The 15,406-nt window shown below is 39.6% G+C and overlaps 1 protein-coding gene across 2 annotated transcripts; it reads right to left on the bottom strand.

Annotated features, from left to right (window-relative positions):
* Nucleotides 1-2,862: 2,862 nt before the first annotated feature.
* kras (v-Ki-ras2 Kirsten rat sarcoma viral oncogene homolog) lies at nucleotides 2,863-14,959 on the bottom strand. 2 transcript variants are annotated; one of them, XM_053426286.1, is made up of 6 exons: nucleotides 14,787-14,959; nucleotides 12,116-12,233; nucleotides 11,045-11,223; nucleotides 10,539-10,698; nucleotides 8,395-8,520; nucleotides 4,995-5,211 (listed from the first exon to the last, which is right to left on the bottom strand). In XM_053426286.1, exons 2-5 carry the CDS (start codon nucleotides 12,224-12,226, stop codon nucleotides 8,401-8,403), a joined length of 570 nt encoding a protein of 189 aa, XP_053282261.1. In that variant the 5' UTR covers nucleotides 12,227-12,233; nucleotides 14,787-14,959; the 3' UTR covers nucleotides 4,995-5,211; nucleotides 8,395-8,400. The 2 variants fall into 2 exon arrangements, with proteins under 2 accessions (XP_053282262.1, XP_053282261.1); XM_053426287.1 differs by lacking the exon at nucleotides 8,395-8,520 and having other exon boundaries at nucleotides 2,863-5,211.
* Between the last annotated feature and the right edge of the window lie 447 nt (nucleotides 14,960-15,406).

The raw sequence follows: 15,406 nt of genomic DNA, 5'->3' as shown, positions 1-15,406 counted from the left end.
GACCACTTTTTTTTAAATAATCATATTTTCACTGCCCTTTGTCCTGAAGACATTCTGATCATTTCCATTGCTAGAAAACATCCTGAATTAATGGGAAATGTGTACATTTTACTGATATATCACTTTAGCTCGCCTAGAGGGGAGCAAATGTAAAAAATGTCCCACATTACCCCGCTCTCCCCTAAGCTTTGCTTAACAACTATCATTCGATTAACATAAAATCTTCCCAGTGTGATGTGCTATTTGATAGCGTGGACCGTAATGAGCACGTAGCAGGCACGCATCGACATCCAGTGACGGACGTAGGAAGTGAGAGTTTATCCTCTCCGCAGTGCGCAAAACGCATGCAATGCGGAGACATGCATTTGATCATCGATCGCTCTCTCCACCGACTGCATCAGGCTTCAACATGCGTGTGCTCAGTCCCGTTAGTGCTACAACGTAGCCATGGTTGCCATGTATTTCAGGAACAAACAAAACTTTCCACAACTTCCTTTGACTTCAACTTTCACCAAGTTTCAGGGCTTACAGGACCAGACATGTGAGCAAATAGCTGAACAGCAATAGTCTTATAATAATCCTACAACTACAGTCACATACAGTGAGCTCCAGGGTCTGAGAGGAGTTTCAGACTGGACCTCACTGAACCTATAACGAGTCAGAGGTGTTTCAGAGTTTAGTCCTGATTCAGAGGCCGGGTCATGAGACCAGGTCAGGTAACTCATCTTAATTCATTCAGAACAGAACAGATCTCTGCTCATGCAACAGTCTCTACCAGGGGTGGGCAAACTTTTTGACTCGCGGGCCACAATGGGTTCTAAAATTTGACAGAGGGGCCGGGCCAGGACCAGATGGATGGAGTGTTTTTTGTGAACTAATATAAGTGACATGGAAAAATCGTTACATGAAAGGATTTGGCCTTTAACACGTAGCAAAGCATTTATTTGCAATGAAATTTAACAAAAACTCGCCTTTGGAGAAAGGCTTGCAAGCCTTTGCTATTTCGAATGCCATGCACACAGCCTTCGATTGGAGAAGAAGGGCTCACAGGGCAAAGCGAAAAAGTGAAGGGAGATCATGTGCCCTATACACCAAACTCCCGGTCAAATTTAATTTAGCTGACGTTTTTATCCAAAGCGACTTACAATAAGTGCATTCAACAGCGAGGGTACAAACCCAGAACAAGAAGCAAGAAAGTACAATTTCTTAAAAAATGAAGCAAAACTACAAAGGGCTATGAGTAAGTCCCATTTCAGTTGTTTTTTTCATATGGAAAAGTACGGCGGTCTGGTCTATACTGCTTAATATCAGTTTGTTCGATGTTGTTTGTAGTCTGCATACAAACAGCCCCCCCCCCTCCCTGCAAGGAAAATAATAATAATATATAATATATTTATTTGTTTAGCACTCATCCAAACAAGGTTACAAAGTGCTTCACAAAAAATTTACCAATTTTTTTTTACTAATAAAAGGAATTCGATTAAACTGGAGACCTTCAAATGTGAAGCGAAACAGTTCCCAAAGCGTAGAAGACATAATAGACGGCCGGATGTATTCTGTCTGACATGAATTGGTTAACATCAAGCCTTTTTGCACTTCATGGCCAATTGATGTGAGCTAAATATGGAGTTATGGCTTCATTAAACCACTGTTGTGTAGACATTGACCTGAGCAGTTCATCGTGTTGAACCTGAACCTGCTGTTCAAGAAAAAAGTACAAAATGTGCCCGGATATGGTGACACAAAACAATTAAGGGTATAATTATACAGGTATAAGTTTTCTCTTTCTATTTCTTTTTCAAGAGCTTCAATTTAATTGATGACATCATTTTAATAGCTGCATTTGAAAGGATGTTTAATTTTAATGCATCTGCATATTTTAAGTCCAGCTGCAAGCACTTGCCCGCAATAAAAAAATTGTGCATGGCACTTCTGCAGACATTCCTGCATAAAACAAGTACCTGTGAGCACTTAAAAACTTTTCTTTGATTATATGCATCTGATGAACCAATTATTTACTGAATACACTTGTCACTCTGCTGCAGCTGCAGTGCACTGGACTGACCCTATCTAATTCTAATTTGGGGATTTACTTTGGTATTACCTAATTGGTATTAGTCACTTAATTGTTTATCATTTAAAACATGTAATCAAATATAAAACATTATTTTTGAAAGTGCTGATTAATCAGGTTTATCATTTCCATCGTGTTTAAGCACTTACAAACTTAAGAGAGTAAGTAAAGGGCTTAAATGACTCAATAATTACGTTTTTGTCTACAGTTTTTTTTTTGCTCGTGTGAAAGTCAGAAAAGTTATTTGTTTACAATAAGCCACAAATGACAAATGAAACTGTTTTACAGATTTTGAAAATGTAGGTCACTTGTTTCATTTAAACCTCAGATAATCAACTTGACAATGCGTGAAATGATTTTTCCCTAACAAATATGACTCCCTGCGTATTTCAGGAGCATTTCTGCTCTTTTTTAGATGAACACATTTAGTCTCAGTTTACTCTGGGAGATGTAAATGACTTGTAAAAGCTAATAGTAGGCTCAGTGTGTCAGGGACCGTGAGTAGCTGGAGAATCGCTCCTTCAGTTTGTGACCTTATGGAAACAATTCTTCCAGAGTGAGGGAACAGTGCCACCTACTGGGAGAAATGATTTTGATCTTCTGCCATCACAGGCTGAAACTAAATACATACCTGTCTATGGTAAGTGTGACAAACATTAAACTGTAAATTAGAGTAAATATTATGAACACGTTATCCTTCAATGGTTTAGTGAGCTGCAAGTGTGAATCCATTTATTTATTTATTTTTAAGAATCAGAAGACATTTAGAAAGAAAAGGCAAAGATGAATTCCTCTTTACTTTGTTCTTTATTACACATTAAATAGGAGTGGTGAGATTCATGGCAAAAAATAGACTCATTTGAGATCAGATTACCACTCTACACTGCCCACAACAAGTGTGTTGTAAAGTGGTCATTCATTCACTTCCCCAGACCTGGACCCAGTCACACTGTAGTCACATACACAGAGCGGAGTGAAACTCCATTAAAGCAACATTCATCTAGACACACCAACGAAATGAAGCACAATTTACAAAATATGCACCTTTCAGTATCACAACTATACAAAGGTTGTTAAAATACGATCCAGGTATAAATGATACATTTCAGAAATCAGCTCTTGGCACGCAATAAAGGAAGAGGAACATTTCAAACATTTCAGTAAAACTACTTTTGAAACAGTATTGTTAACAAGAGGGTTCCTTAATTAAAATTGCATTAACAGTTATCTACTTCATGAAAAAAAAACAAGGAGGTAATAATAAACTGGGTCAAACCTCATTAATCCTGAAAGCAAAATGTATCATGTCTGGATTTTCTGTGTCAATACCATCACTCCCCTAAAACAGCATTTTGTGTATTTCATGAGCGCACACACACAAGACACAGTGAATGTTGTCTCGGCTCTTTTTGCCGTCTAAATGTAGCACCTAATGCAAACAATAAAAGGCAAATAAACATCCCCCCAGGGAACAGCTTGCAAGTACGACGGAAAAGGTGAAATATGGGTTGACCTCGAAAAGAAACTAGCACTTTAATAAATTTAGACAATCTCCTCTAAAAACCAATTTTAAGGCAATTACTGCCTCGTTTACAAACATTAGTTCCTGTTACATCACTACGATAGATGAGTTTTGTGGGAGAAAATTACAAATTATTCTGCTTGACTATCGTTTGTTGAAAGGCAGCCCACCCTAAAAAAAAATCTTCCAACACTTGTGGACATAAATCCATAAAGCACAGAACACATAAGGAGGAATCCGAACCACCTCCGTGATACCAAACCAAGAAGAATATTCCTGAAAGCTGCTTAAAAAGATGCAATTTGCTTTCTAGCCAGTCGAAAGCAAACGAGTCGACGGCTGAGGAAAACGAGCAAAGGCATTACGCCTCTGTGGCCGGCTACTGGGGAATCGCATTTCCTTGAAATTGTGTATTTAACCTAACAAACACTGTTTGAATACTATGTTCTCTATCAGGAGAAGTGTTAAACTATTGATAAATTTGAGTGACAATTGGAGTAACTACTAATAAAATGATTTTTGTCAGGAGGGATAAAAACAGTCCTGCAGTCAAGCCTTCGCATATAAAGAAGCAGGAAATATGTAACCAGTAAAGTCAAACATTAGCTTGTGACGTGGCATCAGTCCCTGCAACAGAGAAGGACTGTTCCCAGTTTGTAAAAATCCAGACCATCAGGGATCATTGAATCTTTCACACATCAACCTTAAAAATGGCTGATTTTTGTCTCACAACAGCAAATATTGATTATTGGTTAAAGACCTGAAAAGCTACACTTGGGTCAGAGTTCATCGTCGCTGGCTCTGTTAAATGTATCAACCAAAGGCAGTTTGCAATACCCATGTCACCTAGGACACATGCATGCAAAAACTAAATTCTCATAAGAGGTAAGAAATCACCTCCCACACAAGTACAAAGCACTGACAAATGAATTAATAGTTAATTAGGGTGTTAAAAGGAGTTTGCATGCATACTTATATCAGTGACATAACTAAATGGGGACATTAGACAGTGGCTGGGACATTTGGATCTCATCTGGCTGAATCTTGGTCCTTTCCTCATGTCTGTTTTGTCTTTGAGAATCAGAATGGAAATCCTTTCTTTGGCATCCCGTGCTTAACAAGGGGCACCACACAACTTTTGAAGGTCATGCCCTTTTGAGCACAGGAAAATCAAAACGTTTTTAAAAAGCTAATAATGAATAATTTGTCAAGTGTGAGCTATGATGCAATGAGCTCATGCTCCGCAGTTGTATAAAAGAATCCGAATCAAACCGGCTGGACCAACACATGAGGGCAACTGGCACTAAAACTGAAAATAAAGCTTATTGGTGACAAAGTAGCAAATAACAGAAAGGCAGAAAAGAATCAGGGCAAGTTTAGTATTCAGTATTGTGGGTATTGAGAAAGCTAATAATTTAGTGTAATGTACAAAATGTATTACTTGAACTGTTCAACATAGTTTCTTTTTTTTTTGTCTGTCTTGAAAAGGGGTGATAATTCACATAAGTGAACACTTTGTCTTGGACTTCTTTTTCTTCTTTTTGCCCTCCTTGCTCATCTTCTCCTTATGCTTCCGGATTTCTCGCACTAATGTGTAAAAGGCATCATCAACACCCTGGAGGAAAAAAATAGAACAAACATTATTACAGGTTTCAAGTTATGATTTTAATACCTAACTACCAGTAAACACCAACATAAAAGTACATAGGATAGACAGACAAATTTAGAGCCCGATATCATTTAAAGACTTTAAAGGTAATTTCTTTATACTGAATCACAATTACAACAGATCAATTGTTTGTAATTACAGCTGTGCTCAGAACTAGAAACCAGACAACCAACCCTCCAATTGTTTATATCAAACTCATGTGTAGCCTTAACTGCTTTAGTTTTTTATGTCACAGTAAAATGTTATTGTATTTTGTCTGAAATTCCACTTAAAACCTCTAACGGTATCCTGGCTAATGTCCAATTGAGTTTGAGTTGGTGTTCTGTCAAGTGTTTGTGAGCACGACACATCAGTGTGCCAGTAAATTCATCAGTCCAGCTCAGGCCCAGTGAGACACAGCTGAAAGAAACAGATCAAAGTCAACTGTAATGTTGTTTATTTAAAATATTTAAAAGTCAGCAGTGTCCCCAACGCCAACATCCACACAAACAGTAGCTGCAGTTACATGAGCCAGTTTCTTCCCTTCAGAATTCAAAACATCCAAGCTACTCCCACGGTGTCTTTAAATGACGGTGAAATAAAACGAGGGAACCAGTTGTCCTGTTTACATTTCCAATCTTCTGTAGTCTGCCAACCCGAGCCGACTGTAAAAAACAATAATAAAAAAAGATGGACCTGCATCGAGCGCTTGGCACAAACACTGGTCTACTGCTGTGGGTTTGAACTGAGGCAACATTTTTATGAAAATATTCTGCTAACAGAGTTATTGAGCAGAAGGCGAGCCTTCTGTTTATAACCGCAAAGCTAATAAACATAAAACCAATGAAAGATGGCTCCCCTGGGAAAGATGCACCAGTCAGGAAATGGTAGAAAACTGTTATAAGCTATAAATAAAAGAGCGAGTGGCACATCGTCTTCAGGTGAAAAGCTTTGATTAAATTAAGTCGGCAAACGTGTGACGTTCGAGGATTCAGAGGCAACGATTTATTTTAAAAAAACTGTTGGTTTTTGCCTGAGGTGTTTAAATGAGGCCTTCATATTCTCACTGAGCTCTTAGCCAGATTACTGAAGAAGAAGAATAGGCTCCATGTAAAAGCAGCCGGTGTCTGCTGCTGCCGTACTGAGGCGAGGACACAAGCACCAGCACCGTTTGGACGGTGCAGTAAATGTGTGTTGAATCTGCAAGGAGCTGGAGAGAGAAAAGCCTGAGGTCACTTCATGTTGTGACAAAGACAGAGAGAAACGAAAGAATGAAGATGAAGGGATTTGTGTCCGCAAGAAAAAACTGTGTCACCCACAAACCAACACACTCATTTAACAACAGATCTGCCCGTTTTTTGAAATGGGTCATATCAGATAAAGTGGCTGCAGCAGCGTCTCAGATTTAGTTCAGACTCTTTGTACATCATCATAAGGTCTGTGAAAAAACTGTTTAATTCTTGTTTTCACATTTCTTTTACCCCCTGATGTTATATATTTTAGCCTCAAAATACATTATCTGGGAAGCTATGGTTATGCCTTAATATCTCACCAGACTTTGTAGGATGGCTGTTTTTTACATTTTATATATATAGCGCTAAATTAAAATTGTATTAATATGCACACTGCCCAGACAGGAAATTCAATAAAATACTGGGCATGTACCTCATTCAGTCTTGTTATACAAGCTAAAGTAAATGGATAATAATTTATCATGCGTTTGTAGTTTGCTACATTGCACATCATTTTGAATTAAGTTATTTTAAGTTTTACTTATATTTAGATAGATTTGGATTTGTATCACATTTGAGTATTTTACTAGCTTTTATATAAGATATATGAAGTACTACTTCAAATCACCATTGAGCATTTATGTGAGCATAGAATACAGTTTGCTTTAATGGCCTGTAGTAAAATGAACCTAAAAAAATAATTTTCTTCATTCTAAATCAATGTTTACAGAGGCTGGGACACATACGTGTCTGACATACAAGATAATAAGGTAATTTATTTATTATACATTTTTTCCTTAAGGTAAAACAAAGCTTTTAACTGTTTGCAATCTATTTCTGAACAATGTTTCCAGGCCTTGGTTTATTCTTAATATCTGCTTATAATTTAATGCTTCTTTCATTAAGGAAGCATGTGTATATATCTTCCATCCTACAGAGTTGGTTGAGGCTAGGAGAAATTCTTAGACAGTTTTAGCCAAATGTTCCTCCCAGATGAGGCGTTTTATCAAAAGCAAACAACGTGCTGCAACCACTTTCCTGGATTTTCTGATTTGACATAAAATGACCCAACACACATCTTCAATTCAGTGGATTATTTGGTCCCAGATTCCCAATGATCTCTTTAATCACACATGTTCAACACTTTGAACCCTTTTCCTCATGTTGATTTCAGCAGATTTTGACGCTTTCACACTGGTGGTTTAATCAGAATTTGGGAAGTTAGAATTTGACAATTCGAACGCTGTTCCTGAACCTGAATGCAGACCCCTTTACCAAGCCAACCTGAAGCTGGTGAGCTGTATTGTGTATCATGATCTGTGTCATGGCTTGTGTGCAGTTAAAATACAATTATTTTCTCACAGAAAGAAGTACACATTTTAAATGTATTTTTTAAAAAGGACAGATCATTCTTCATCTGTGTATGAGTGGAGATCAACCACAGCTTTCTACCCACCTATGTGGTTATGTTTAGATTTTTCGATTTCATTTAGATGGTTGTGTTATTGGAATCATGCTTGTGTGGCTCTGCCTGCTTGTATATCGCTCCTCTTGCACACATCTACATGCGCACCATCATTTCCTTGTGGAGATGATAAAGCCTGGCACTGCTGTAAAGTAACTAAAAACACAAACACACCTCAAAATCGCATTAGACTAAAGTAAATGAATCCAGTGTGAAAACGGTCTTAGACAATAATCAGCCAGGATACATAGAGACACTGAAAAGGGAAGAAATTATCAGCCTTCTGTGAGAGCCTCACAACATCCCCAATAGAAACCAGCAGGTTAGAATTGAGAATCCATGAAGCACCAGAACGCACTGCTTGTTTATATCCCATTGCCTTTTCCACAATCCCAACTAACAACACAGACACAGACACACAGAGCTGGTGGGCGCGCGGCTGCATACACTTACCCATTTTCACATCACAACACACTTTTTAAGCTTGATACAGCGCGGGGTCTTTTCTTCCTTGCTGAGCTTATTGAGCCGGTACAGCCTGATCTCCCGTACCAGAGTGTAAAAGGCATCTTCCACTCTCTGTGGTTTGAGACACAACCTCCCTCAGTGTTGAGAAATACAGGGGACAAACTGTATAGATGCATTTGTTACAGCCTACAGGTACAACAAGGCGAACCAGACCAATCCGACTGATATGGGTCTACCAGCCATGTCTGTCCTCCCTTTGCAACTAAGCTGATACTCCGCCCTAAATCTATTTGGTGAACACCAACCTCCTGTTGCCTTGAAAAGGTCTGTTTCCTTCTTCTGAGGGAAGAGGGGCTGTGGCTAGAGTGGACCGATGATTGTCGAGGCCAATTATTGGAATGAAAATTCTGTATAATCAGAAGGTTTTTCAAATTTGCTTCTAAAATAAACATACAAATTTGTTTTTTGGTTCTGATCCAGCCTTCTATCTCCATCCAGTACTATCCGGTTGGTTATATGCCATAACTATTCTCTACTCTTAAATTTAAAATATACTCCGATCTTAAGAAAAACTTTATTTGTTAATCCAAGACACATTGAGCAGGAGAGCAAGAGAGCAAGACAATGAGAGGGACGGAGAGAGAAGCCATCGCTAGAGAAACCATTGCTCACTGCTAAGCTAAAGTAGCAGATCCAAATATCGTGAAACCTAGAGAGGGATTTGAGAGAAGGAAAGAATTCTAAAACTAATTGTGCAGTGTTTGATGCGGTTGAGCTGCATTGCATTATACAGAAATATAATATACAATTAAATTTATTTTCTGGTGGACAAAATAACAGAAACACCTGGACTCCATGATGAGAGCCCTAGACTTGTACATGTAGCTGTAGTTTTGTGATTGTAATATTCTAAATGTTGACACAAAGATTTACAAATGTGCATATATCCAGTCTATGTATTGTTTATCCATATTCTCGCTTGCTGTTGGCCAACCCCTTGTGGTAACTTGTTTCTAAATGGCGATGTCACAACATATTGAGCCAATATATGGATCAATTTTGATATCATGAAAATGGCCCCGTTAGAATCCACTATAACTGAACTAGAAAAGTACTAAATTAAATTGGTCACATTCCAACACTACAGTAGGTGGGTAATGCTAAAAAGATTAGGGTGGAGTATCAGTTTAACTGTTTGACCTTATATGAAGGAGAAGTGCAAGCATTTTTGATTATGGAATATATATAATCTACCACATATTTATGTAGATAGATATGTAGTAGATTGTCCAGAGAAGTCAGATGTAATCAGTGAGATTTGGGAAACACTGGGTGGCTTTGAAAGAAAGAGTGTTTCCTGTCCCAACAGCAGTACGGTGTTGATGGAGAATTATTGTTATGAATAGGTGAGCAGAGCTGTAAGAAATGCATCATTGTGTAATTTATTTCCCGTACACCAGAAGGAGCCGTGATTCACCCCAGTTCAGAGAAATCAAAGAAGGATGTGTTTACAGATCACTGCATCAGTCAACCAGCCACCTAAGGCCATGCTCACAAAACACACCATTTGATCCGACTATGCCACAGCTAACCTTCCAACACCCAGACATGGTAACCAGTAAGCAGAATCATTAACCCCCCTCCTTAACAAACATTTAGTGATTGGCTGATTATTTATAATGAAGGACCCTTTCCGGATGGCTCTAATGATGATGTCATTTCACATATCCATTATTAAAAAAAAGCATGCAATGATTACACCCATAAATAAAATATTCAATTAACCATAGAAGATTTAATGATGCGCCGCACATTTCCCCGAGAGATTTCAAAGCAACATTATTATAAAAGAACCCATCAGAGCCACTGAATCAACAGCACCACATGTCTCAAGAGAAAAACACTTCCTGTGATCCCAAGTCCAATCAAGTGTTTGCAAGGGCTTCGAGTTTACCTGAGCGGAAAAATAAAAAGTGATTTTAAAGTGAAATTTATAGAGGGACTGTTGTGTCCGTAGAGCCCTGAGACCACATGCAACCTCTCACCATTCAAGTCTACAGACCTGCAGTGGAACACTACATCAGTTTAGTCACAGATAGAAGGTTAAAGTGTTGAGGCTGGATTCTCACCTGTCTGGTTTTGGCTGAGGTCTCGATAAAGGGAATTCCGTAGCTGCGTGCTAAGTCCTGAGCCTGCTTGGTGTCCACTGTCCGGGACGGGAGGTCACACTTGTTTCCCACCAGAACCATGGGGACGTCCTCAGAGTCCTTCACCCGCTTAATCTGTTCTCTGCACAGACAAAATAGAGGTTTCCATTGAGTTTAATCCAGCTCAGAACAATATCTGTAATCTGATGCTATTTATTGTGATGTTCAGAGTAACTAGAATGAAATCATAATCAAAGTGAGAATAAGAACATTACTGGCTTTTCAGTTTAAACATTTCACCATTATTAGATAGTGGATTGCTGACACATGACAAGATGTAAACGGTTAGAGAGAATAGAAAAGGTTTTGAAAGAAGGTCTATGACCAGCTTCAAATTAGGGATATTGAGATTATACGATAAGCACCTGATTTATCACTGCGTCCACACCAAGTGCAAATATCTCATTCTCTTTGGTATCTTAGCTCACCTATAGTGGTGAATGTCCTCAAAGGACTTGGTGTTATTGATGGCAAAGACACAGAGGAAACCCTCCCCTGTCCTCATGTACTGGTCCCTCATGGCGCTGTACTCCTCCTGACCTGCAGTGTCCAGGATGTCCAACAGACACGTCTCTCCATCAATCACTACCTGCTTTCTGTAAGAGTCCTGGAAGAGGAAGAAGTCAGAAGGTTATCAGGAAGCTGTAGTTAAGTGGTTTTAACTGTCCAACGGGCAGCTTAAGAAACATAGGATGAAAAAAAAGAATTAAATGTAATACTTATTGATATATATATAGTTTTATAAAAAAAGGAAACTTCCCTGTGATGATCATAATGCTGTGCTAAAACTTTGTCTATTTAATGCATTTTAGCCCATTTAAGGGATATTGAGACCAAATTTCCTGCAATCTACTGGTTATCAAAGGCATACATAATAATTATTTCTAGTTTTCATATTTCTTTATACAGTTGCGATATCAAATTTTAAAGCATGATGAGCATTTGTAATAGTTCAAAAACAGTTGTTGCATCCTGGCATGACTTAACTTACACAGGGATGCATTCTCAAGTGGTAGTAGGGCACTCCACTTTCCAGCAGACCTCAAATTATAATGAGGTTCTAATTTCCACAGTCAAAGCTCTCTGGCTTTTCATCACACTGATGGCTGCACTCAATCTGATTCCACACAAATAACTGCTGTCTGGTCCAGTGAGCAGCCATTGTTTCAGATGTTATCTTGTTTTCAAATAATCTATAGTGAAGCTCTAACCTGCAGCAGCATATCAATAATTGATTGCACTCATAATGAGACTGTTCATTCAATGCGGGCTGGCCCCTTGAGAGAGCAGACAGGCATGGAAAGTTATTAAAAACCTGTTTGGTGTCTTTTTAAGACTTAAACCAGAAGAACCTGCTACAACTCTTTTTCTTCTTCTTCTTCTTCTTCTTGTTCTGCCCCATACCAAAATACACAGAAAACCCCGGAGACTCTTCTGGACCTGATCGCACAAACTTTCACACATATATTGACATGCATGTACACAAACAGTGTCTTTACCTCAATGGTGGGGTCGTATTCATCCACAAAGTGATTCTGGATGAGCTGAATGGTAAGTGCGCTCTTGCCAACGCCACCAGCTCCCACCACTACCAACTTATATTCTGTCATGATTCACCTGCAGGAAAATAACATAAAATAAGATCAGTACACTCAGGTATTTACACAGGCAGTCATCTGGCCCAGCATTTATACATCTTTCGCACCATCGAACACCTTAAAAGGAATTGTTCAGAAGTGTATTCCTCAGATTGTTAAACCCTTCTGCACTGAAGATGCTATTTTCTGTTGAGGGGGGCAAAACACAATTTGAAACCATTTTGTCAGCTAGCTGCATTTTAAACTTTTCATCTCTGTCTAATGAGCTGTCAGCTCGCTGGGAAATCTGCAATCTCAGGTTTGGTGAACTGAGGAAAATGTCCATGTATCATCACTGAAATACACATTATGTAAAATGTATAAAATCCCATTTTTATTTTGCTTTAGTATTTTACAAGACGACCCCTTTTAGAACTAAGCCAATATCTTGCAGAAGAAACTACAAGCACCAAAAACAGAACACAACAGTTCAACTACAAAACAGTATGGGCAAATGGGGAGTGATAAACAGCCCAGAAACTGCTGCAGAATGCATGAGACGGTCATTAAATCTATCCATCAGCCATAAAAAGTAAAACAATACTGATGAAAAAAGACATGAAGGTAGTTGTGAATCCCCTGTATGGAATCAAATGTCTAAATCCAGCAACATATTCCCTGGTATTTTCTGAATAGCATCCACACATAAGAAACCGGCCCCAGGCAGAAAGCTATGACATGACATTAAGGCTCAAAAACTGACAAGCAACTGGGAGGCTCTCTGCTGTCGGACGGCTTTGTGGAGCAGCGCCCATCAATAGCGGCAGCTGGCCTTTTCAGAAGTTACAGTACATACTGCTCACAGCGCTGCACGGCCTGCAGTCAGGGAGGAGTTCCACTGAATATTGTGGCTTTGTCTAGACAAACAAAAACCAGAATGCGGCTTGTTTGGTGCTTGGCTGACAAAAACTTTACTTTTCCTTGTTCCTTTGCTTGTTATGTCAACACTTTAAAATGCACACATCACCGTGAGGTTGTTCTGTCCATTAGGAAACGGTCTAATCTTTTACCTGAGCAGATAAGACCAGTGACTGTAACACAAATCATTCCAGTTAACACTTTGAAAGTTGTCTGCTGCATGCTTGTCATGCCTGTACTTGGAAACGTTTCACTTTAAGAGGCAGTGAAAGTTCCTTTGATTTTCTGAATAGATATCTGTTAAGTCTGTTCAATATAATGGGATAGTGCTTATTTTATGGTACATTAAATAAGTTAACACAAGTTTCTCATCCTCCATTGAGAAGTAGTAGAGGAAACATTATTTTAAGGTTGACAAATTCAGTGAGCAAATCAATGTTTGTTTCAAAACTACGTGATATGCTGAAGATAAAATAATTGTATCAGTCCATGTTGATTATGATTATTATTTTTGTTTAGTTTAAAAGGTGATTTTTGCTGCTGTGTGTAAGTGTTTGGATTTAAACTCTTCTTTGTGGGCAGAGAATGACAAATATACAAATCTTTACACAAAGCATAAGCAATATATCACTGTATATTGAACCTTTGCTATATATATATATATATATGAGTAAAATTATATTGTGATGATTGCTGATGTTGTTCTATTGCCTAGACCCGCCTTAAATGTGGTTAAGTTGTGAAGTAGTGGTATTTAAATGGGAAATTAATTTCTGTGAAACGTGACGATACAAGCCATTGTTGTTGTTGTTGTTTACTTTATGCTGACATCATCTGAATGGCACAAGTGTCCCCACCTTTTTATTTACTGCATAAATGACAACAAGGATTCACCAAACCGACCAAGCTACATTCAACAAACTATATCAGGCAAAAGAGTCCGCAACATTAGGAGAGGACCAACTGAGAAATGGAGTTTCAATGGACACACATGTAAATATTGGGGTAGTTTTTACATTGGTTAGCCTCCTGTGTGAATTAGCTAAGGTTACAACACGGCCCAACTTTTAAAGTGGAAACCTTTTATGTTTGTTCAAGCAGACGACAACACGTGGAACAGGCTTTAAAAAGCCCGAGAGGAGTTTGTTCTGGACCCGCTGCTGTGTGCCCTCGGGTCGGTTGTATGAAAACCTGCGAGCGCTGTGTTAGCTGTGCGGCTAGCTAGCGTAGCACCGACGCTCGCTAGCTAGCAGCCTCGAAGGCTAAGCTAACCAGCCGCTGCGAGGCTAAATTAAGTGTCACATAGTTAAATATTAATCTGAGGCTGTAGTTTCTTCACCGCGTCTCCGGACAGATTCATTACAAGTCATTCAGAGGGGACGGGGAGAGGTGTCGGAGCCGCCATTGATACGCTAGCCCAGCAGGTCTGCAGTGCAGGGCCAGACGTGAGGTTAACAATTGGGCGTAGTTTGCACTCACAGGCGAAAATGAGAGATCTCCACCGTAGGGCTATTCCTCGGCGTTCGCACTGCGGACATGGTGACAGACCCAGTCCCCAGAACCACACCGCCAAACCCCGCAAGGACCCACTATAAAAAAAAACACACACGTACGAATCCCACCCGTTGGATTTTTTGGGGTGTTTTTTGTGTGTGTGTGTGTGTGTGCGTGTTACCTTTTAGCGAGTGGAGTTCCGCGTCCGTAATAAAGTCAAGCTGATAATCCTCCGCTTTCACACGATCTCCGCATTTCCTTCTTCACGCCGAAGCGCCCGCATGTAAAAGTCGTCCTATCGTCGCTCTTGCGGGAACATGCGTGGTGTTGGGGTGGGGACGGGGGTGTCGGGGAGGGGGGGGGGACGGGGAGAGAGAGACGATTTAAAAAAAAAAAAAAAGTGGACAAATTTAATCGATAGAACTTTCCATCTGATCCAGCGTCCGTGCGTCCGGCCTCGCTGCTGCAGCTCAGGTTGGCCTCCTTCACGCGAATATGGGCGGATACCGGGTCGCACTTTACCCAGAAAGCATAGCTGGGGATTTCAACCGGTTTGTAGCTTATCGCTCCTCCGCTCTGTCGCAATAACACAACCACACACAATCTCCCCTTTATCTGGTCTTCATGCACTAATTCATACTTTCTATTCCAATAATCACGCCGTCGGTGTACCTCCGCGCGTTTTATATAACACCAAACACCCCGTGTTACTACGCACGTACACGCTGTTTATTTGTGTCGCTCCACGTTTTTGCTTTTATTAAATCTCAACCGAAACCAGCCAGTGAGTGACACGACAGC

The sequence above is a fragment of the Pleuronectes platessa genome, chromosome 7 (genome assembly GCF_947347685.1).
Source record: "Pleuronectes platessa chromosome 7, fPlePla1.1, whole genome shotgun sequence".
In the NCBI taxonomy this organism is placed as follows: Eukaryota; Metazoa; Chordata; class Actinopteri; order Pleuronectiformes; family Pleuronectidae; genus Pleuronectes; species Pleuronectes platessa.
This window is presented reverse-complemented; position numbering and strand designations above follow the sequence as displayed.

Bases quoted from the DNA above. Each gene is read 5' to 3' on its own strand.
- kras (XM_053426286.1), bottom strand. From the start codon at position 12,226: ATGACAGAATATAAGTTGGTAGTGGTGGGAGCTGGTGGCGTTGGCAAG. The intron at 11,224-12,115 runs GTAAAGACACTG...TTCCTCTTCCAG, and splicing joins AATACGACCCCACCATTGAG to GACTCTTACAGAAAGCAGGT. The intron at 8,521-10,538 runs GTGAGAATCCAG...CTCAAACCACAG, and splicing joins CCTCAGCCAAAACCAGACAG to AGAGTGGAAGATGCCTTTTA.